Source organism: Rhinolophus sinicus, linkage group LG05 (assembly GCF_036562045.2).
Source record: "Rhinolophus sinicus isolate RSC01 linkage group LG05, ASM3656204v1, whole genome shotgun sequence".
Taxonomy (NCBI): domain Eukaryota; kingdom Metazoa; phylum Chordata; class Mammalia; order Chiroptera; family Rhinolophidae; genus Rhinolophus; species Rhinolophus sinicus.
Genome location: NC_133755.1, coordinates 5325850 through 5350271, shown reverse-complemented (window position 1 = coordinate 5350271; position 24422 = coordinate 5325850). Strand labels below are relative to the sequence as shown.

The 24422-nt window shown below is 40.5% G+C and overlaps 1 protein-coding gene across 2 annotated transcripts in view; it reads left to right on the top strand.

The window, feature by feature from the left end:
- Positions 1-7210: 7210 nt before the first annotated feature.
- ADAM17 (ADAM metallopeptidase domain 17) overlaps positions 7211-24422 on the top strand; it is a 43238-nt gene continuing 26026 nt past the window's right edge. The window contains exons 1-4 of one of the 2 annotated variants that reach the window (XM_019755936.2): positions 7211-7682; positions 16911-17043; positions 19741-19871; positions 21315-21403. In XM_019755936.2, the coding sequence (XP_019611495.1) occupies positions 7586-7682; positions 16911-17043; positions 19741-19871; positions 21315-21403 (450 nt within the window). In that variant the 5' untranslated portion in view covers positions 7211-7585. Of the gene's footprint in view, positions 7738-16910; positions 17044-19740; positions 19872-21314; positions 21404-24422 lie in introns of both variants that reach the window. The other variant, XM_074331670.1, reaches the window with a different exon arrangement.

Here is a 24422-nt window from a genome sequence, read left to right as displayed (position 1 = left end):
CCAAATATTTGCATAATATGTGGCTTTTCTGTGTTTTTCTTTGATCATTCTGTTGATTTGAAGTGCTAGTCATTTCCTCACATCTCTACTGGACAAAGACCAGCTTCTTTAGTTTAACCCTACCAGGTAGGTGCTTTTAATTCCCTGTTTTAAACATTAGGTCAGCAGAGGTTAAGTGACTTGTCAAAGTGATTGACGGAGTATTCAAATCCAGGCAATTTGGCTCCAAAGTCCATGCTGTAGCTTCTAAGTCATAATAAAATCCCCCAACAATAGCAGAATTTAGAGACGATAGTATAACTTATGGAACAACAAAGGATGACACACAGGTTCTGAGCCAGGTACCATTAATCCTTCTGCCTCTTTATTAGGAGGGCTACACGGTGGTAAGGACAGTATTTGGAAGAACTTGGAGAAAATACTGAATATAATGTTGAAACTTAACAAATCTGCGTGAAAGCTGTTCTGAGTTGGGCTTGGATTATGGGATTGTCTGATTCTTACTGCTTAGTAGATGTTTTGTGTCCAATAAAAAAAAGTCTCCTAAAATTGTGCTGGTTAACAGATCTCTGCCTACTCTTTTTCAGTTACCATGGGATCTTCAAAAGGCAACAACTACTAAAACATGGTGAAGGAGACCTGGAATCTAGAATAATATCTTAAGATGGCCACTGAACGATAGGTTTTTGATAGCTAGAAATATCATCCAGGCAAGAGGCATTGCAGAAGAAATGCAGAAGGGGAGGGAACCTCAGGGTGTATTCCATGAGCATGTATTAGTTTCCTACGGTTGCTGTGACAAATTTTTACAGACTGGGTGGCTTAAAACAGGAGAAATTTATTCTCTCATAGTTCTGTAAGCTAAAAGTCCAAAATCAAGGTGTCAGCAGAGCCATTCTCCCTCTGAAGGTTCTAGGGAAGAAACCTTCCTTGCCTGCCTTTAGCTTCTGGTTGTTGTGGGCAAGCTTTAGTAGTGATCCTTGGCTTGTGGCTGCGTCACTCCAGTTTTTGACTCTACATCATCACATGTTTGTGTGGGTCTCTTCTTCTCATAAGGACATTAGCCATTGGACTTAGGGTCTACCCAAACCAGCATGACCTCACCTTAGTTTGATAACATCTGCAAAGACTTCATTTCCAAACAAGGTCACAATTCACAAATCCTGGGGGTTAGGACTTGAACATATCTTTAGGGGCAGGGGGCAGACATAATTTACCCACTACCTTAAATTGTCTAATTCATTTGATTAAAATGGAAAAATTGTGAGCTATCTGGCTGTCAGATAACTTGCTGATGTTTATGTAATAAATATTGTTGACTGCCTTAGGCACAGCACTGGTACTTGGTGTGGGAGGTAGCAGAATTCTTGCCTTAGGAACTTATGCTCTGGGGAGAAGAGCCAGATACCATCAGTGGACAACAATGCAGGATGAAAGGAAGGAAAGACTATAAAAGAAGCAAGAATGTGCATGAGGAGGAGCCATTTGGCCAGTGTTATCTACGACAAGGAGAAGTGTTGGTGGAGAGGAAACCAGAGGCAGCTTCAGGCGCTATTAGGCTATTAAGTACACTGGAGAGAGAGTAGGAGAGATGAGCTGGACCATTCCCTCGAACACTAATTCATCCTATTATCTAGTCCTTCCCTACAGTGATATGTTTTAGATACAGAGGTTCATTTGACTAAACGTAATGTATCCCGGGTTGGATCCTGGCACAGAAAAAGAATATTAGTGGCAAAAGTGTGTGATCCAATTAGTGGTTGCCAGAGGCTGAGAGAAGGGAGTAATGGAGAGTAACTGCTTAATGGGTACGGGATTTCCTTTTTGGGTGATTAGAAGGTTCTGGAACTAGATAGTGGTGATAGTTGTGCAACCCTTTGAAAGTACTGAATGTCACTAATGGTAAATTTTATGTGTATTTTATCCCAATTTTTAAAAGGTCATAAAAAGACATTTAAAAAATTGTGAAATCTGATGTTAGTACTTTTGTTTTGACAAACATACCGTGATTATATGTAAGATGTTAACATTAGGGGAAGCTGGGTGAAGAGTATATGGGAACTCTGCAACTTTTCTGTAAATCTAAAATTATTCCAAAAGCATATTTTTATTTTAAAAACTTAATATGAAAAAATGTATGACGCCAGTTTTTAGGCCAATATTGTGTTTCTATGTACCTGTCTTTCATCTTTTAGAATATAAGTCCTTTGAGGGCAAAGGTATGTGTGTTTCTTTGGTATTATTTTTTTCCAGCTTTATTGAGGTATGATTGACAAATAAAAATTGTATATATTTAAAGCCTATAACATGATGATTTGATATACCTACACTGTGAGGTGATGATCACAATCAGGTAAGTAACACATCTGTCACCTCACATAGTTACCATTTTGTGTGTGTGTGTGTGGTGAGAACACATAAGATGAACTCTTCGCAAATTTCAAGTATGTGATACAGTATTATTAACTATAGTCATCATATTGTACATTAGAGTCCCACAGATGACTTATTTTATAACAAAGTTTGTACTTTTGACCAACATCGCCCCATCCTCGCCCCTCTCACCCCAAACCCCTGGCAACCACTGTTATACTCTCTGCTTCTTTGAGTTTAACTTTTTAAAGATTCCACGTATAAGTGAGGTCATACAGTATTTGTCTTCCTGTGTCTGACTTATTTCACTTAGCATAATGTTCTCCAGGTTCGTCCATGTTGTTTCAAATGGTTTTAAGGCTAAAAAAATACTCGATTGTATGTATATACCACATTCACATTTTCTTTATCAATTTATCCTCCACAAACTCGTAGGTTGTTTCCATATCTTGGCTATTGTGAATAATACTGCAGTGAACATGGGAGTGCAAATATCTCTTCAAGATACTGATTTCATTCCCTTTGGAGGTATTATTCTTAAAACGCTAGAATTATTAGATTTCAAACATTCAACAACTGAGTTCTGTTTTTCTGAAGAACACTAAGTAGAACAGATATTCAATTAAGGTCTCTGGCCAATGTAGAACTGCAGGGTAATTGGTGATAGCCTCCCCTCTGGGGCCTGTCAGTCCAGGAGGAATGACTTTTGGCCACTTCAGACCTGAGGTAATTTCAAACCAGCACAAGTTTCCATTTTTCTCTATCCAGTCTACTCTCTATGTTCAGTTATTCATGTGGTTCAATTACTCTGAGATCTCATGGGAGAGAGAAGGGATTTAAGAAGGGAAAGAACCAACATCGCTACATATTTTGTATGGCGTACAACATATAGGAGGTGTGATACCTCTGCTCACAACGACCAGGTTAGCCAATAATTCTGTGATAAAGGCAAGGATGCCTGGTGAGAAAGAGTCATGAAAATGTGTGTGTGTGAGTGTGTGTGTGTGTGTGTGTGTGTGTGAGAGAGAGAGAGAGAGAGAGAAATGGTTACTAATATTTTAGAAGTGAGTCTTCTTAGTATCTTCAATGAAATGGCTGGTTTCCTTCTCTTTGAACTTGGAAATATTCCAGTTTCAAGTAGACCTGGTTATTTTCTTGCCCATTAAAAAATTCCCTTTATCAGTGAGAATCCTCAAGTATTCTCCTTTGCTCCATGCAGAATATATTTTTCATTTTTCTTTCTAAAAGGATCTGAAATAGGTTAACATTTCTGAACTAAAACCTTGGAAACTAGAGCTCCTGGTACATGACTTTGTATATAGTCATATTCCACTAAGTGGGGTCTGTTGTCTGATGGACATTTGTGGATTGACTCACGCTTCTTGAAGTGTCAGCTTCACAGATTTTCCCTGGCCAAAAAGTATATAGATGTAGAAATAACTAGCATTTTAAAAAGAGTGCTGAAGGCTCTATACATCTGTAAGGACTGGTGGGATTGGTATAGGATAAAAAAAAGTGCCTAATAAGAAATAGAGCTAGGATGATGACCAAACAAAAACCAAAAACCCAGCCAGAACCAAATGGCTCTTTTCTCTGATCATTTAGAACAAACGTCTTACCAACACTTTTGTGGGTCTGGTGGTTAGCTCCAGAAACGTGGCTATATATGTGTTTAATAATTATAAACATTTTATAATTTATTTTACTCTTAAGTTCACTTGCAGTGTCTAAATTGTGAGTAATTCATTCTACAGCATGGGATCAGCAAATCTCAAGTAATCTTTTACTTATTGTTATTAAATTTTCAGTTAAAAGAACCGTTTCATGTGTTAAGGAAAGGAACCTGGGATCTAGTCAACTTGTGCAAGTTGTTTTTAAAAGGGTGATAGTGGCTGCATAATAAATTACCCCTAACTTAAAAGCTTAAAACAATAGACGTTTATCCTCTCCCACAGTTTCTGAGGGTCAGGAATCTGGGAATGATTTAGTTGGGTGGCTCTTGCTCAGGGTCTAATGAGATTGTAGTCAAGCTGTTGAGTTGGGGGGCTGCAGTCATCTCAAAGCTCACCTACCATGTTTCCCCCAAAATAACACCTAGCCGGACAATCAGCTCTAACGTGTTTTTTGGAGCAAAAATTAATATAAGACCAGGTCTTATTTTACTATAAGACCTGGTCTTATATAATATAATGTAATGTAATATAAGACCGGGTCTTATATTAATTTTTGCTCCAAAAGACACATTAGAGCTGATTGTCTGGCTAGATCTTATTTTCGGTGAAACAGGGTAGGACTAGAGAGTTGACTTCCAAGCTCCCTTATATATCGTCTTTGGCACATCTCAGTTGCTTGCTGGCTGTTGGCTGGTGACTTCTGTTCCTATGGACCTCTCCATTGGCTTTTCTTGAATGTTCTCATGACACGAAAGCTAGCTTCCTCCAGTGAATGATTCAAGAGAGAGTGAGCAAACAAGCAAGCACCCGAGATGGAAGACAGTCTCTTACAACCTAATCTTGGGAGTGAAATACCATCACTTCTGCTGTATGCTATTGGTCACACAGACCAACTGTGGTCCAGTGTGGAAGGTGACTGATTACAAGGGTGTGAGTATCAGGAAGCAGGGGTCATTGGGGAACATCTGGGAGGCTGGCTACCACAGTCGCTATCAAATTTCTCAGGTATTTATATTCCACTGGGTAAATTTTAAAGAATGACCTAATGGTTTTAATTTTAAATGTCAGTATTTACATTATGCTGCAAATTTCATCCTTTGCAACTACTTACATGTAAGAGGAAAATATTTTTAAATGTATGTAAGGGGTACATATTTTTTAAAAATTCTTTGAAGACCACTGGCTCTGATCACTACGTAGTTCCTCTATCCCATGTGTCCTTATCATATTCCCCTGGCTCTGTATCTCCCCTCACATGTGGCTCCTTTATCTTAAAAGGTGTGGACAATTGATAAAATGAAAAACAAACCTCAAATTAGAAATCGTCATTTGGGTCCTGATTTGTGAATGGGAAAGATTACCTGAAATCTGGACTGTCCTTGAAAATTGAGGTCTCTGGATATGAATAAGAAAATGGATCAGGAGCTTTACTTTTTTTAAATTGGCATTTATGAAATAGACAGTTAAGTGTCTTCTATGAGGAAGGCACTGTAGAAATGTGGGGGACACCAAAAGAATGTAACCTAGGATCTACTAAAGTTACAAGCTGGAGAATATGGTGCTTGGATGCTCAAATAAGATGACATTTTTATTGTATAAAAGAAACTGTACACAACTGTTAACATTTTTAAAAAATTTGTTTAAAAACACTTTAGTCATTAAAAGTAATGTGTCTTGGGGCTGGCCCGGTGTCTCAGGCGGTTAGAGCTCCATGCTCCTAACTCCGAAGGCTGTCGGTTGGGTTCCCACATGGGCCAGTGGGCTCTCAACCACAAGGTTGCCAGTTCGAGTCCTTGAGTCCTGCAAGGGATGGTGGGCAGCGCCCCCTGCAACTAAGATTGAACACGGCACCTTGAGCTGAGCTGCTGCTGAGGCTCCCCTATGGCTCAGTTGGTTGGAGCGCATCCTCTCAACCACAAGGTTGCCAGTTTGATTCCCACAAAGGATGGTGGGCTGTGCCCCCTGCAACTAGTAATGGCAACTGGACCTGGAGCTGAGCTGCGCCCTCCACAACTAAGACTGAAAGGACAACAACTTGACTTGGGAAAAAAAGAAGTCCTGGAAGTACACACTGTTTCCCAATAAAGTCCTGTTCCCCTTCCCCAATAAAATCTTTAAAAAAAGAAAAATTGTATACAATTTGCAGACGTGAAATTTGGCTTGTTTTGATTAGGTATGCCATCCATGTGTATGTTTAATGAAGACGTTTTATACCTCAGATGAACAGACCAGGTTCAGTTAAGCCAAAAAGGCACACAGCCAGTAATTATGGATAATAACTGTTGGAAAAGAAGCATACCACAATAAACCTAAATTGAACCATAGTTTGGTTATTTTATTAGGAACTAGTTTGACATTTAACCAGGCAGGGCTAATATTTTATTCCTAACAATTTACTGTCCCACTCACTCTTAAGTGGAAAATGTGTTATGTCCTACTTGCATAAATTTTAGTTGAACCAAAATAGTAATACACATCCGAGGATATTAGTATGTATTATTCAGTACCATAAACACTCAACTACACAGAGCTAAAATTACGGAAAAGGTTGCAAAACAAAACATAAACTGCCTTGGGAAATTTGCAATCTAAGCTAAAGGGACCATGCGGAGAGTTGAATTTTAAAAGCTGGAAGACTCTAGCTCCTGTATTCACACAGATGAAGAGTTAGGTCTAGGATTCTAGTTTCTGGAAATGCTTGCAGACCCCAACCTACAGCGGGGACCAACGAGAAAATGTGCATTAAGAACTGCAGTTCCCGTTTATTTCCCTCCATAAAGTCTTTTCGTTACTGTGGACGGAGGCCTGTCGCTGGGGGTCGGACGCTGAGCGCGGAAAGCCAAGCTGGACACGCTGGCTTCTCAGGGGTCAGGCGCAGCGCCTCCCCCTCCCGGGAGCCCGTCCTTCGTCCTCGGCACTTCGTTTTTGAGTCATTACCCCAAACACCTGGCCAGGCGCCCCTCTTCGTTTGCCCTGAACCCCACGGCGGTTTCTACAGCTTGTTCAGTAAAATGGGTACCAGGGATCCTAACCAGATGTGGCACCAAGACGAGGGAGAAGGCGGGACGCGCCTTCCAGGGCCTGCTCGCGAGCCCCCGCCTCCCTCGATGCGGTCACCCGGGGACAGAGGCGGGACCAGGCTGGGTCAAGCCAGGACGTCGCGGGCAGCGTCCTGGGGGGCGCCTGCCGAACCGCGCCCGGACGGAAGGTGGCAGGCGGAGGGGCGACGAGAGGGCGGCGCGCCCGCGCGGGGCGGGACGAACGAGGGCCTCCCGCCATGCCGCGCGGCGCTCGGATTCCGGCTGTGGGCGGTGCGGGGGGCGGCGGCGGCCGGAAGTGGGCTGGCCGGCCTCTGGAAATGCTGCCTGCACTTCCGGGGCCTCGACCCGGGCTTGGTCTTCCGGTAGGCGGCGCGGGTGGAGAGCGATTGCAGGGGCCGGGCCGGACGGGTCCCCTCCTCTCCCAATGTGAGCAGTGACCCGAACCTCCGTCAGGCGAAGGCTGTCCAGAGAGGTGGAGCCGGTGGCCGGGCCGGGAACATGAGGCAGTGTCTGCTCTTCCTGGCCAGCTTGGTTCCTTTCGTGCTGGCGCCGCGCCCTCCGGACGAGCCGGGCTTCGGCCCCCCCCAGCGACTCGGTAAAGACCCGAGACAGTGGGCACAGCCGGCGCCGCGCGTCTGGAGCGCGCTGCGGTAGGGGAAGAGCAGGGAGCAGCATCAGGTGTCTGGGGGCGGGGTATCGGACGACTGTGGCGCGTCCCGAAGTTTTCAGGGTATGAAGGGGGTGTGGCACTGGGAGGTGAGCGCAAGAATGGAGACGGACTGGTCTCCGAAGGGGAAAGGGGCACTGGAGGGGGCCTCTCGTAGTAACTGAGGGCCTGGGAGGGTCTGCTCCGTGGGTTTGTGTTTGGGGAGTGTGTTCGGGAAAGAGGTAAAGGGGGGCTGCTGGCTCGTGTTGGAAGAGGGAGATGTGGTGGCCTGCTGAAGGTTCCTGCCGGGGCTCGGGGCGGGGGATAGGTAGGGCCCAAGGCTGCACAGCGCTTGCTGGCCCTCTCGGGCGAGCAGGCATTTCTCCCGGAGGAGGCACGCATGCAGTCATCTAGTTGGAGGCGGTGACTGGAAAACTCATCTTGGAATTGCGTTTTGTGAACATCGTAAGCATGCACTTAGTTATTTAAATTGTAATTTATTGGAGGTGCTTGGGATGGGCGATGGGCGTTCAAATCTGCCAGCCAGCTCTTGATGCTGTGAATGCCTGCCTTGCCACTTTAAACAAGAGTTATCGGGGATGATGATTTTGATCAGTTTTGAGCCTAGAAAGGCTCAAAGTAGAAAGTAGAGGGTTCTTATCTAGATTTTCTAAAGAGATTGGATTTTAAGGATGGAGGTACATTAAGAGATTCGAAGTTTGGTGTAAGTGTAAACTTACACTGTTAGGGTCTTATTTTTCAAAAGTTGACATATAACGCAGTTTGATTAATTAGTAAAGTATGAAACATGTATTTTCTCAGTGTGCAAAGTTGTAGCCTTAGTGAATTTTCATGGTTTTATTGGTCTCCAAATCCCATTATGATTCAAGATGTATTGTGCAGATTGAGACACCAGTTTTATGACTAATTAAAAATTTTGCATTACTTTACGTGACAATTCTTTTTTCTTATTTAATGGACAGAAATTATGATTGAGAGTGTTAAAGGTGCTGAGCATTCTCACCTGAACAACTGCTTGGTGGTTACCTCAAATTCAAATGGACTCTAGGTGACTAGTTTAATGAAAGGCAAGGGAGCTTGTTAGTAAGTGCTGAGATGTGATAAGTCAGTACAAATTGAAGGAAAATTTTGAAACAGTCAGGATGGGGGGGAGGGATAGGGTAAAGATCTGCTCCATAGGAGTTAATGCTAATAAAAAGAATAAACATGTATTTTGAGATATTAAAATTTTCACTAACACAACGGTTTCACTTTTATTGTTCTATTCATAGGTGGGAAAATAAGTACCATGAATCCTAGAGATGCACATGCCGTGTTTCCCCGAGAATAAGACCAGGTCTTATATTAATTTTTGTTCCATTAGGCCTTATTTTCAGAGGATGCCTTATTTTTTTCATGTACAACATTTATTCAAATACAGCCATTCATCATCTTCTGGAACAGCGTCATAACGTACTAAATGCATCCGTCTGGCTGAGATCTTAACTGGAGCTTATTTTTGGGGTAGGTCTTATTTTCAGGGAAACACGGTAGGGTAGAGAAAAACCTGACTTTCTAGATCAATTGTCAGCAACATTCAGAGGTCGTAAGGGTTTATTTTTGTTTTGGTTTTTTATGACCATGTGTTTTTTATTTACAAAGTGCAGACCACCAGTGCCAGAAAAATGCATAGACTTACCCATTTATTCACCAGATGTTTGAAGAACACATACTGTGTTCACGTATTATGTGTGGCATTGGAAATACCAAGATCAAACAAAACCCATCTTAAAAACGCTTTTGGCATAGTGGAATAGAGAGATATAAACAGACAATTCTAAAACAACCTGGAGGAGAGTAATAGAGCACAATTTGGCAGGTAGTATTATCACGAAGGGGCACTGAACCTAGCCTGGAAAAGTTAGCCAAGGCTCCCTGAAGGAGGTGAGATTTGAGCCCAGACTTTAAGGTGAGGTAGGTGAAGAGGAAAAAATAAGGATACTCCTGATGGGGACACTTAGAGACTGGTTAGAGTTGAAATGAACCTTAGGGATCGTGTCTAGTTTTTTTTTAAACATCAGGAATAATGAATCTGAGAAGTGTGGTGAGTTGTGAGATTCACAGTTAGTGATAAATATGTGTCTTTTGGGTATTTTTTTCTTTTGAAGAGAATTGAGTTTGTGTGGTTTGACGGCTCAGGATGTAATTTGTTGCTTTTAACTTTAACTCTACCATTATTTAGATTGAATTGGTCAAGCCCAATAAATAATTTCATAGTTAAAAGAGCATGGTCAATTGTTTATTACCCTAAAGTGTTACCATAACCACAGTTCCAAATATCGATTAGGGATTTGACTGCGTTTTTCTGAAGGGTAAAAGTATATAATAGGACTCCATAGGTCACCCAAAATGATTTCAGTTGAACAGTTATGAATTGCATAATTTAGGAAGTTATGAGTCATGTGAGCTTTGTCATGATGATATCTTGTTGAAGTTGCAGCTGGGGTATGTAAGTCTCACTTTGATTTCAAAAGTGGTTTCCCTTTGTGTTGCTTTTAGTAAAAGAGGATGTAGTGGGTGGAAGGAAAAAATATAGGTCACAGATGATGGATGAAAGCTTGTATCTGAAACATATGTTTAGAAATTCACCTTGAGGTTATTGGTGTGGGGATTCTCCAAATTGCAGTGTTCATTTCTCATTATTCACAGCTCCATTTTGCTCAGTATTTTGACATCTGGCTTCCTCTTTCGATATTAATTTTGCTTATAGGCTGCATTCTTTTGAAACCCACACACGTGACAACCCTAACTGTTCCTGGGGAAGCATGTAAAAGAGTGATAGGGAAGGAGGGACAGGAATAGGCTTCACCCAGGTGAGAAAGGGAAATCTTTTTTCGCACATTCCTTCCTGAAACCAGGGAGATGGATATCTTCCACTCCTCCCCCTGCCCCCCTTTACCTTGAGTTGTAGGCCCTGACAAGTCTCATCAGCTGCCCTGGTTTCACTTACATTTGACTTTATTCTGATAATTGCTAAATATGTATCTGATGTAGACTTGTTCTCTGATGTTCCACATCGTGTATCCAGCTGCCCAGGTGATGCTTCCATCTCAGTGCTCATGGGCACTTCAAATATAACATGTTCAAAATTACCATCTATTCGTTTGACTAGAAGAGTGATTATATGAGAGAAGGCTTAGGCCAGGAATAGGCAGAGTTGCTGGGAATTGTGGGAGTGGTCTCATCGCCTAACCTGAATTTGTATCCATTTCGGCTGTAGAGCCTTATGGACCCATTCAGGTTTCTTCAGTGGTTTCCTTGGGCTGTGTTGACTTTCCTTTGGGCTCAATTTCCATGTGGCTGGTCTTGCTGGAGCATCTTGGCCCAGGTTAAGTCCCAGTGAAGAGCTCTTGAGGGAATTATCAAGGCAGCTCATCCTCCATCCTCCCTATCAGGTATCAAGCCATAAAATTAAATTTTCAGTGCCCAGGCCCTGGGGTACACTGCCCTCCTTTTCTCATCTCTGAGTCCCAAGGAGGGACCCACCCATGCCTAGGGCGTATTGCATAGTGAGCCACCCCCTTGTCCCACGTGTTTTGGGGAGCGCTGAGGAGCAGGCAGGTTCATGTCTTCTGCACATGCAGAATAAGCACTTGACAGCAATCCTGGCTTTATCTTTTCCACTTCTGGCACCAGAAGTAGGAGAATGGCACTTACAGTGCCATTTTGGGGGAATGCCTTCCTTGTTCTCCATAAAGCAGAACAGTGGAGAGTGAGCAGGGGTCTGCATTATACTTGCAAGTTGTATTCCAGGAAACGCAATTTATTGCAAAAAGAAAAGAAATTAAGTAAAAAGTCCACAAATGTTCCCAGATGCTTCACATACAACACTTCATTGTTTAAAAGTAAGTTTTATCTTAAAAATGTTGACTCTGGCTTGATGAAAGAAATATGGGTACATTTTATGTCATTGCACCAAAATCAATGGCCATAAAAGCTTATCCCAGAGATGAAACAATTTAGGTATAAGAGAAGGGTGGGGTGGAAAACTTACCAAGTCTTCTGCAGGCCACTCTTACATCCAGAAAGCCAGTTTAGTGCAGGTCTGAAGGCCCAGCTTTCTCTTTATTCTTAGAGAACATATGGAAGGAAGGAAGTATCAGCTGCTTTTCACCACTGACGTCAGTGCTGAAAGTCATACAAAAACAGATTTGCTCTCTCCCCACCTAAAATCACTGTATGACTTACCATTGACATAACTGCAAACATAAGACGAAATGCAAGAATCCTGTGTAAATGAACAGTGTAGTTGCAAACTGTACATGAGGAGCAAGATACAATACGGAATCCAGCATCTAGCTGTCCTGTTATATTAACCCCTCCTCCAAACCTGCTTCTACTCATGTTTTTCATCTCAGTGAATGTGGTGCCCCTATGTACTCGGGTACCCAAGCCAGACTCCTGGGGGACGTTTCGTGGTCTCCGCCTGGATTGCTCAGCAGCTTACTAGCTGATTTCCCAGACTCCAGTCTGTTCCCCTCTAGCCTACTCTCCAATTTCTAACTTACAGCTGTTGCTCTTCTCCAAAGACCCGACTCCTTAATTTAGTTCCATGGCCCTTAGTGACCCGACCCCTGCCTGCCTCTTCAGCCTGATAGCTTTTCACATCCTCTGTGCCGGTCTGCACTCCTGCCCGAGTTGCCTTCCTTCTTTGAAGTATTATTATGTTTTGTGTTGCGTGTGTGCCTCAGCATATGTTATGCCCTCTGCTTAGAACCTGCTTTCTTTCTCCTTCTCTTGGCTTCCTCCTCATCCTTCTGGTCTAAACTTCAGTGCCGGTGCCCTGGGAAATCATCGTTGGCTCCCAGCAGAGTCGTGCTCCTGCTGTGTCCTCCCCGAACTTCCTCTTCCTTGGCACTTGACATACTTTATAATAATTTTGTGTGTGGTGGTCTTTTCACCAGTTACAATATCAAATATATTTCTCTTTCCCCCCATTATACCTCTAGTGCCTGGAAGGCAGGAGGTTTTCGATAAATATTCATTGAATACATGAATAGGTGGGGTCTGGTGGAAGGGGAAAAACTAAGTGCAGAATGTGTGCACCGAAGGCGGGATGGAAGAGGAAAAGATACAAAAACAGTGAGGAAGGGTAGGGTCTCCAAGGGCAACTGGGTCTCTGAGGGCACGGGAGGGAAACCGTAGCTCATAGCAGAGAAGAGCAGGGATACCTAAACGATACAGTACTCCAGGCGGATCTTTTGAATTGTCTGTTTTCTGATTTGTGTTTGTAACCTGCTGAAAGGAGAAAAGCTCAGTAGGTTGGTTGCTGGAGTAATTGGTAGATACCTAGGCAGGTGTTCTCATTCCAGGGAGTGCTGGGCAGCCGTTGTGGAGTTTTTAAAAAAGGCAGTATGACCACACACTGAGCTAAGAAAGATAGGTAAGTGGTTTATACTTAAGTATATTGAGAGATTTGGATATGGATAAAGAATAAAAACTCTTGGGAAGTGGGGGAAATACAAGTTTGTTTAAAAAGCTATAGACAACTAGTGGTTGGAATTTTGGAAGTGAAGTGCCATGAAATCCTGAGTATCTGAACGGTCACTTGCTGTTGAAGGGACAGTAGCAAGAGCAGGTCAGTTTGTTGGGCAAGAGGAGTGTTCTTACCATGGTGTTTGCAATGGTTCCTGGACATCTCCTTATTAAAAGAGGATAAATTATAATTGAAACATATTAAGCATTTTAAAGTGGTTTAGCAAAAGCTACATTTAAAAAGTGCTTGTTATAGAGATAATATACCTAAAGATAACCAGTAATGTTACTGTCTTGTTCTTATTATTTTTTTCTAAGCCTATTTTTATTCATAGTTAAGCTTATGCAATTGAATAGTTTTTTAAAATCTACCTTTGTTTATTGAACTTTATAGCATAAGTATCTTCCTATGTTCTTAAAAATGTAAGAGAATTAAAAAAAAATTTTTTTTTTTTAAGATTTTATTGGGGAAGGAGAACAGGACTTTATTGGGGAACAGTGTGTATACTTCCAGGACTTTTTCCAAGTCAAGTTGTTGTCCTTTCAGTCTTAGTTGTGGAGGATGCAGCTTAGCTCCAGGTCCAGTTGCCATTTCTAGTTGTAGGGGCGCAGCCCACCATCCCTTGTGGGAGTCGAACCGGCAACCTTGTGGTTGAGAGGATGCGCTTCAACCAACTGAGCCATCTGGGAGCTCAACGGCAGCTCAGCTCAAGGTGCCGTGTTCAATCTTAGTTGCAGGGGGCGCTGCCCACCATCCCTTGCGGGACTCGAGGAATTGAACTGGCAACCTTGTGGTTGAGAGCCCACTGGCTCATGTGGGAATCGAACCAGCAGCCTTCGGAGTTAGGAGCACGGAGTTCCAACCACCTGAGCCACCGGGCCTGCCCATGTAACAGAATTTTAAATGATTGTAACGTTTTTGTCATTTAGAAGTACTAACTTATGTTTCCCAGTTATTTGTTTTAGATTTTTGTTTATAAAAATAATGCAAGGCTGAACAATCACCATCTTTATGTTTGAAAATTTTTGTCTTTGAGCTATTTTCCTTCCTTTAGCCTAGTTCAGGGGTTCACAAACTTGAGTGTCCATCAGCATCACCTGGAAGGCATGTTAAACACAGGTTGCCAGGCCCCACCCCAGGAATTTCTGATTGAGTAGAATAGAGAGGCGGCCTGAAAATTGGCCTTTCTGGTAAGTTCCCGGGTGATGCTGACGCCGCTGGTGTGGGGAGCACTTTGAACAACTGGCCTATAATATTGACAATGAAGCTACAGTATTGAAGTTGGTTCTCAGTCAGTAGGAGTGATTATGATCTTGCACGAAACTTGGGTTCATGTACCAACCTGTATCAGGAAGTGGAAGAGTAAAAGGGTTGTATCAGCATCTCAGCATTGAGAATTCGAGCAGTTTGTGAACGTAGGAGTGCTGGGTATTGTGATGAACAAAACAGAACTCCCTTTTGGCCGTTTTACAGTCTGTACCTTTGTGAGATAAAACAAATATAACTCAGAAGTGCCAGGAGAGAGGGGTAAGCAAAGGGCTTCAGAAGCAGAGGGAGGCGAGGTCATGTTTGGTTGACATGTCAAAAGGAAGGGCACCAAGAAGTAGGTCCAAGAAGAGCTAGGCTGTTTTTAAGGAGTTTCAAAAGTGTGACATCAATAAAGCTTAGGGTTTTCTGCCAGACAGATGCCAGTTCAAATCCCAGTTCCGTGCTACCTTAGCTTTGCGATATTATTCTCCCTGAGTCTGTGTCCTCATCTGTAAATGGGGGTAATACCTCAGGGGTGTTGTGGAGATAACAGAAACACCCAGCGTGATGTCTTGCATCAAACACTCAGAAATTGTTGAGTGAATGGTAAGCTTCTTGAAGGTCTTTCATTGGTGCCTGCTAAGCATTACAGTTAGCAAGGCCAAATCACCAACTACTCTTCATAGGCATGAAAGTGAGTCATGCCTTCTGAAACAGCTTTCCTCTGGTTTAAATTTAAAAGGAAGTTTTAACAGAAAATGGGTGGTACCCAGCAGGTGTGAAATTTGCTGCCACTTTGTTTAATCTTATCTTGAGTTAGATCCTTGGGTGGACTTTGGTTAAATTTACCCCTTGCTGTCTTCAGATTTGCATGGTGAAGCATTTTTCCTCCTTTGACCACTCTTTATAAACTTGGCCCTTCCTGCTCCCTTTCTGTTATCCTGCTTTCATGTCACAGACCTGAGGACGTATATTTTCTTGTGCATTGATTCTCCCTCCCACACTAAAGTGACTTTGTTCTATTTAATGCTCTATCTCAGTGCTGAGACCAGTGCCTGGCACATAGCACTGAATGAGTGAATTGATGAATGAACCAGTTGAGGAAATTTAGGGGAAGGAGAAGAGTATTGGGTCTATTCTTTCTTCTAAACATGGTTTTGTGAGCACATTTAACCTCCAGAGCAGTACGGTTGTATTTTAAGCTCCTGCCACTATAGTTTGAGGACATTTTAAGTCCAGTGGAATGATTTTGAATACCATTGCTTCTGCAGTGATATTTGTTGAGAAAAGAGGAAAGCATCAGCTCAGATATTTTTAGACAGTTTCTACAGAGACTTAAGTCACCAAAATTCTATTCCAAAAATTCTCTTGATTTTGGAAGGGGCAAGAGTTGCTGTTGATGAAAAGTAACTTATAGGGGTAGCATGTAATTTATACTGTTTGCTCTTGCTGTATACCAAATAAAACCTTTTTGTGCTTGTTCTATCTTTGGGACAGTGCGCCTTGGCTTTTCTTGGGTTCTAAGTCAGTCTGGTAAAATAATTAATGTTGATTTTTTTCCCAGGGTTAGTTTGATCTTATGCTTCTACTTCCTAGTGTTCAGTGGGTTGATACTCTGCTGTATCTGTTGAGGGCAGCAGTAATAAGAATATTACCCTTTTTTGCTCTTTAATTTGGAATATGTGATTTTTCTATAAAATACTTACCTTCCCAGTTTTGGCTTGCTCAGGCTATTAATACATTTGTTGCTCTTTCTTACTACACATCAGCTGATAAGGAATTGATGTTGCCCAGGTTGGCAATGGGCAGGTCGGGTTGGCCACCTGGATCTTAGGAGTTTTAAACATGCAAGCCAGAAATGCCTTTAATTTAGAAGTTAGCTCATGCATAATGTGATACTCTATGAGAGATCAAAATTATCAGTAATATGAACCTGGACTCATGTTCAGATTTCCCTAATGGTCACAAGTATCTTTCCACAATTGGTTTGTTTGACCTGGGATTTAAAAAGGTTTACGCATTGCCTGCTTACTATATCTGTTTCTTTATGTCTCCGCCCCTCCCTTCTGCCCGATGCCATTTATTTCCTAAAGAAATTGGGTTATTTGTTGTGCAGGAATTCTAACATTCTGGGTGTGGCTGATTGCTTCCTGAGGTTATTTAATTTGGCAACATTTGACATTTATGTCTCAAAAACTAGAAGTTAGAATTTGATGAGATTCGGGTTCAACGTATTTTTTGTGTGTGTTTTGGTAAGACTATTTCATAGGTTGTATGCTGGGCACTTCAGAATGCGTTGCATTAGGAGGAGTTTGTTGTCTGACTCTCATTTTAGTAATATTACAATTGATTAGTAGGTTTAGGTGTTAATAACCTTCTTACCTTTATTTCAGAAAAACTTGATTTTTTGCTCTCAGACTACGATATCCTCTCTTTATCCAACATCCAACAGCACTCAGTAAGAAAAAGGGATCTCCAGGCTTCAACACATTTGGAGACACTACTAACTTTTTCAGCATTGCAAAGGTAATTTGAATTATTCATAGAGAATGTTGGGGTAAGGGGGACTTGGTGAAACCATTCATTACTTGATGCTGATAGTAAATCAATAGATTTTCTGTCTTTACATAGTAGTAGAGGGCAAAGTAATTTAAACGAAGATCATAAAATTAAACTTGGATGTGACTATTGTTGAAAAAGCATGGAAATACCAAGGGATTGTATAATGAGGTAAAAAGTAATTTTATGGAAAAAAAAGAAACTGAAATTTGCCTAGAGGTTACATTTTCTCGCTCTTTTTTTTTTTTTTTTTAATAAAACAAGAAATACAGTTATTTTAAAGTAATGAAGTTAACAAATATTGTTTTGGTACATTTTTGATAATGTTATAATTTTTTATTTTTTAAGATTTTATTTGGGGAAAGGGAACAGGACTTTACTGGGTAACTTCCAGGAGTTTTTCCACGTCAAATTGTTGTCCTTTCAATCTTGGTTGTGGAGGGCGCAGCTCAGCTCCAGGTCCAGTTGCCGTTGTTAGTTGCAGGGGGCGCAGCCCACCAACCTTGTGGGAGTTGAACCAGCCATCTTGTGGTTGAGAGGATGCGCTCCAACCCAGTGAGCCATCTGGTAGCTCAGAGGCAGCTCAGCTCAAGGTGCCTTGTTTAATCTTAGTTGCAGGGGGCATTGCCCACCATCCCTTGCGGGAGTCGAGGAGTTGAACCGGCAGCCTTGGGGTTGAGAGCCCACTGGCCCATGTGGGAATCGAACTGGCAGCCTTCGGTGTTAAGAGCGTGGAGCTCCAACCGCCTGAGCCACCGGGCCGGCCCATAATTTTTTTAAAAAATTAGATATTTGTTCCTCATATAAGTGAAATATCTCAAATTATTTGAAGAGGGCTAGAACTGATAAAGAAATGAAAGTGATATATACCCAGCTAAACGGACCATTAAAAATAGAAATGAGGCACAAACCTTCTAGTTATAAAGTAAGTCCTGGGAATGTAATGTATATCATGATGACTATAGTTAGTAATATTGTAGTGCGTATTTGAAAGTTGCTAAGAGAATAGACCCTAAAAGTTCTCATCACAAGAAAAAAAAAATTGTAACTGTATGATGACAGGTGTTAGACATATTGCGATAATCATTTTGTGGTATATACAAAGAAAATAGATAATGAAGATAATGTTATTTTAGGTGGGTTAGTATCAGTTTGTAATACTGTAAATCTTTAAACCAAAAGTCAGAAAGGTAAATGAAAATGTTAAGTCTATAAGTACATGACTTGACGTAATTTTGGAAGGATAGAATAAAATGTAAATTCTGACTGACATATCATGGTGAAGGTTTTATAGTTCAGAGATGAAGATTGTAAACTCAGAAAACAGGAACTTTACCATTACTTGGTCCTGAGTTTACAACAGAGCAGATTATTAGTGTAGAAAATTAAGAATACAATTTCAGTGATTTTTTTTTTGGAAAGAACATTAAGTAAAAATAATATTGAGACTCCTAGAGAGCTCTAAAACTAAATAAGGCATTTATAATAGGGATGATTTCTTTTCAAAGTTCTCAGCATAACTGTTGGGGGAAAAGTCATAACTGAATGTGTGGGAAGATATGTTTTGGGATAGCAGGCGAAAATGTTCCAAGGTTTTCTGAAATAATGTTCTATTGTTTCTTTCCTTATGACCCTAAAAAAACCACAAGCAAGCTAAAATTACCTTGTTATGCTCAAAAAGTTAAAAATATTTGTTATCATGGAGACAGTCTCAGTCTAGATTCTTCCTGGCATTTTAGACCTATGCAAACCCATGGGGAAGTAATATTTTCATATTTTCAACACCGCAGCTGACAAAATTTGTTCCTGTGGCTGAGATGAAAAACATACCTTTCTTTATCTTTGGTGTTTATAGGCACATTGAAAGGACTCGGTAAATAATAATTGAAAAGTTCTTGCTCACCATGCCCAGTTTTTATGTCAGGACTGAAACTTGTAGGAAACAAAAGAATATTAAGCCAACAATGTGTATTTTAATGTCTGTGTTGTATTTGCCATATAGTTATTTTCCTCTTGGTATTGTGGATTACTATTTTTCAAGATAAGTTCCCTGTAGAAGGAAAAAAACATGAACACTTTTAAATAAAGAAAGGACATTTATGAACTTTGCACAGCAGTAAGACGAGCTTGATTGTTAGAGGCAGCCTTCTGAAATAAACCAAGTTCAATTTTCAGTTTCGCCATTTACTAGCTGTGTAACCTTGAGTATGTTGATTAATCTTGAAGCCCCAGTTTTTACTGTGTGAAGTGGAAATAACATATACAGGACATCTAGCGCTGAGTAGGTGTTCAATAAATGGTATCTACCAATACCAGTCTTTAATAAGTTTTTAAGACAAGCAGGACACCGACTTATGCTATCCAGATGTGTGTGTGTTTCCTTATTCTTCAGTTTCCAGAAAAGATGAATGCTCAAGCTCTTTGAATCTTTTTTCCCCCAGTTCTAGTTTGTTTGGTCTGCCATATTCTTACAGCTAAAGAAATCAGTCTCTGTCTTTACAGGAGATATATTGCTCTAAGTAACTAGTAAAACTGTAGTGGAAACTTGCATAGTATTTTATTAATGTCAACTTTTGTCACCTTTTTAAAGAGAGTTTACTTAAGTGAAAATTAGGCTTCTATTTTATGTGTTTAGAGTAAAATATGGATGCTTTCTTTCTTTAGGCATTTTAAATTATACTTGACGTCAAGTACTGAACGCTTTTCCCAGAATTTCAAAGTTGTGGTGGTAGATGGTAAAAATGAAAGCGAGTACAGCGTCAAGTGGCAGGACTTCTTCAGAGGACACGTGGTTGGTGAGTATGGAGCTTGCTTGTTTGCCTTTGTGTCTGGGGTGTTAGGTATCGGAATCTAACTTGATGGTGTGTTCTTTTGAGGGGAGAGGAAGAAGGGGTGTTGAAGAACTGCTGTTATTTGTTTTACTTGAGCTAAGTTTGGAAGCAGAAACACTCAAACAGAAGCATATGGGTATTATCCAGCATGTCATAGTAGCTGGCTATTTTGATGATTACAATGAATTTCCTCTCAAGTGATGAGCATTTAACCTCTTGTCTCCAGAAAAGAATTGTAGGCTTCCCTTATGAGATTTTAAACAGGGAAGCTAGGAGATAAAATAACTGACTTTATGATCCTGTTACATATTTAAGAAAATATATCAAGCAATTGTGGTTTACTTCCAGAACTTTTTCTATAGTAAGAAAAAAATGGCATTAAAACCCTCAAATAGCATAGCTTAGGACCTGTATATTCCAAATCTTGCTTTCTGCCTTCTCTTAGTTCTTTCTTACCCAAAAGTAGGTAAAGTTATTCCAGAAGGAAATCTGCATGTTTGTTTGTTTTAGTCTATAACACACTCTAGATCATTCTCATAAGAGGCTTGAGGGGAAGAGATAGGTTTCATGACTGGAGTTGATGCTATTTCTTAGGAGTGAGTAGGGTTTCCAGGCGGGAATTCCCGCCAGTTCTCAGGAATTCTATTTGCTTTTCCGTTCCTGAATCCCAAGAAAAGTTGGTTGGGAGATCGGGAAAATCGGCTCCTTGAACCCAGCAATACCCACAATGGGAAATAAACATACTACTCGCAATGTATCTCTTAGATATTTTTCCTATTTATCGCTAGGGTTTCTTGGCGGGAATTCCTGCCCGTTCTCGGGAATTTTTTTCAGTTTTCCATTCTTAAATCCTGAGAAAAGTTGGTCGGGAAATTGGGAAAATCAGCTCCTTGAACCCAGGTGGTTGGTAGTATCGGCCATCACTGTGGAAATGATTCAGCATGGAGAACAGAAAATAGTTTATATCTCGGGATTCGGGAACGGGAAAGTGAAAAAAATTCCTGAGAACGGGCAGGAATTCCCGCCTGGAAACCCTAGGAGGGAGACTATCTAGCTGCTTTCTGTGGCCTGTGTTTCATGGCGGTAGATTTCTGTGGTCTCTAGGCATTAACTCTGATGAAGGGCTTGATTGATTTTTGTTTTAAACTTTTATTTGTGTAAGTATGTTTTTCCAGGACCCATCAGCTCCAAGTCAAGTAGTTGTTTCAATCTAGTTGTGGAGGGCACAGCTCACAGTGGCCCATGTGGGGATCGAACCGGCAACCTTGTTGTTAAGAGCACCACGCTCTAACCAACTGAGCTAACCGGCCGCCCTCAAGGGCTTGATTGATTTTTAATGACAATAATGCAGAGTTTATTTTTTGATATAAATATTTTTTAATAATGAAAAAATTTCTTTCTCTTCAGGTGAACCTGACTCTAGGGTTATAGCCCACATAGGAGATGATGACATTACAATAAGGATCAATACAGATGGGGCAGAATATAATATAGAGGTAAATCTACATGTGATTTTTTTCCTTAGGAACATTTATCTGATTATTTTTTCAAATTTCTGTTTTAAATTATTGGAGTAACATTGGTTAATAACAAATTTCAGGTGTACAGCATTATAATATGAATGACATCTGTATACTACCGTGTTTCAATAAGACCTAGCCAGACCATCCGCTCTAATGTGTCTTTTGGAGCAAAAATTAATATAAAATCCAGTATTATATTATATTATATTAATTATAATGTACCCGGTCTTAGATTAAAATAAGACCAAGTCTTATATTAATTTTTGCTCCGAAAGATGCCTTAGAGCTGATGGTCTGGCTAGGTCTTATTTTCGGGGAAACACGGTAATTGTGTGCTCACCACCTGAAGTCTACTTGCCTGTCACCATGTATTTGACCCGCGTTATCTTTTTGTTCTCCCCTGATCCCCCTTCCCCACTAGTAACCACCATTCTGTTGTCTGTATGAGTTTGTTTTATTTGTTCATTTGTTGGTTTTGTTTTATATTACACATATGAGTAAAATCACATGGTTCTTGTTCTTTTCTGACTTATTTTACTTATATATCTCTGATTTTTAAAAAGCTATTTCTCAATTGTTTTAAGAAGACAGAAGTCTGTAATTACACATAGTTGTATTTAAAGTTGTTTTTTTTAACCAGGAAAGTAGATGATTTTTTTTTTTTTAAGAAGACATTTTTTACAAATAGCTAAGAAGCTGTCAGAAGGTGCACCCTGGGTTTCTAAGTACCATAGTTGAGAAAAAGTCACATGTCGGGTGGATAATAGGAAGAGAAAACTTTCTTTCCCTCCTGACTCATTTTTTCCTTATTTCTTTAATAATCCTACTATAAGTGTAAACATTCTCAAGGTGAAGGCAAAGTCTTACTTCTTTTCTCTCCTAGATTCTCTGGAAATGCAAGATTCATCAAGGGTGGTAATTTATACTCTGAGAGGTTAAAAGAGGAAACTCTAGGAAACTCAGGCCCTGGCCATTCTTTAATAAAAGAGCTAGCAGTAGAAACTGAGACGGTAATGTACTGGCCACATTTGTGCGAGACACAGCCATGTGTTAGATACTAGTCTGGAAAACACAACATTTGCCACAAATTTGTGGATCAAAGTGATTATTTTGAGGTTGATATCACCAAAATAAAACACCTGTGGGAAAACTGGAATTAAGGTTGGGTAAAGTGAAAGTTTCAAGTACTCTTGAGTGCTGATAATCAGTGCATCATCAAACATTCTCCATTCATCGGCAAAATCTCCTTCATAGATATTTTTTTTGGTTTTCCTGTTTAGGGTCCAGCTGAAGTTCTTGCTTCTTATTTAGTTATTCATCAGATGATTTTTTTTTTTTCCTGGCAACTTATTAGTAATGATAATTGGATTGCTTTTATAAGTAGTAATAATAGTAACCGCCTTTAGTTTGAAATCTCAATATATAACTGGATTCATTATTTTACAAATAGATAACTGGATCCGTTATCTTCAAGATAGGTATTATTACTATAATACTTTACCCAATGAGAAAAGTGATGCTCAGACAAGTTACTTGTCCAAGGCACATGATAGGGTACAGTTGAGGTTTAAACTCAGGTGTCTGATCCCAAAGCCTGCTGTCTTTTTCTTTGCTAGGTGGGCTATATTAGGAAGCTATTATTATGAATTTAGAAATGTTTGATCTAAAAGAAAAATTTTCTCCTTTGCTGCTTGCAGGCCAGGTGAAAGTTTCTGCAGCTGAGTTAACTTTTTGAGGTCTCTGTTAGCCCTGAGGTTCTGTAGCCATTGTTTCTTAAATCTGCCTCATACATGGTTTATGAAAGAAGACACACACACACACACACACAGACACACACACACACATTTAACAGCTTTATTAAGATACAATTCATGTACTGTATAATTCACGCATTAAAATTATATGATTCAGTGATTTTCAGTATGTTCATAGTTGTGCAGTCGACACCATGATCAATTTTTAGAACATTTTCATCACACCCAAAGAAACCACTTACTCTTTAGCAGGCCAACTCCCCTAGCCCTCGGCAACCACTAATCTGCTCTTTTAAGATTTGCCTTTTTGTCTTTTTAGATTTGGCTGGTCATTTCACATACATTGAATCATACAATACGTGGTCTTTTATGACTGGCTTCTTTTACTTAGAATGTTTTTAAGCTTCGTTCATGTTGTAGCATGTGTCAGGACTTAATTTTATTGCCAAATAATGTTCCGTTGTATGGATATAACACATTTTGCTTATTCATCACTTGGACATTTGGGTTGTTTCCATTATGAATAATGCTGACATGAACATTTGTGAACAAGTTTTTGTGTGAGCATATATTTTCATTTCTCTTGGGTATATGCTAAGTGTGGAATTGCTGGGTCATATGGTAACTATTTTTAACCTCTTCAGGAACTGCCAGACTATTTCCCATAGTGACTGCATTTTACACCTCATCATTTTAGATTTACTGCATTTTATGTTCCGTATTACATTCTCACCAGGAGTACGTGAAGGTTCTAATTTCTCCACATCCTTGCCAGTACGTGTTGTTATCTGTGGTTTTGATTATAGTGTCTCTTCATACCCATTAGTAGTGGTTTTGGTTTTCGTTTCCATGATGGACATAGAGATACAAATACATTTCATATATTTTTTGTACATTTCCCACAAACTGGTTCTGAGAGAAGAACTTGTTTTTGAAATAACAGAAACTTCCTTTTTACTTGGGTAACTTTTGCATATGTTAGTTCAGATTTACTGTGGTCTTGCAATATTGTAAGTGAAGATTTTTTTTTAAAAGATTTTATTGGGGAAGGGGAGCAGGACTTTATTGGGGAACAGTGTGTACTTCCATGACTTTTTTCCAAGTCAAGTTTTTGTCCTTTCAGTCTTAGTTGTGGAGGGCGCAGCTTAGCTCCAGGTCCAGTTGCTGTTTTTAGTTGCAGGGGGCACAGCCCACCATCCCTTGTGGGAGTCGAACCGGCAACCTTGTGGTTGAGAGCC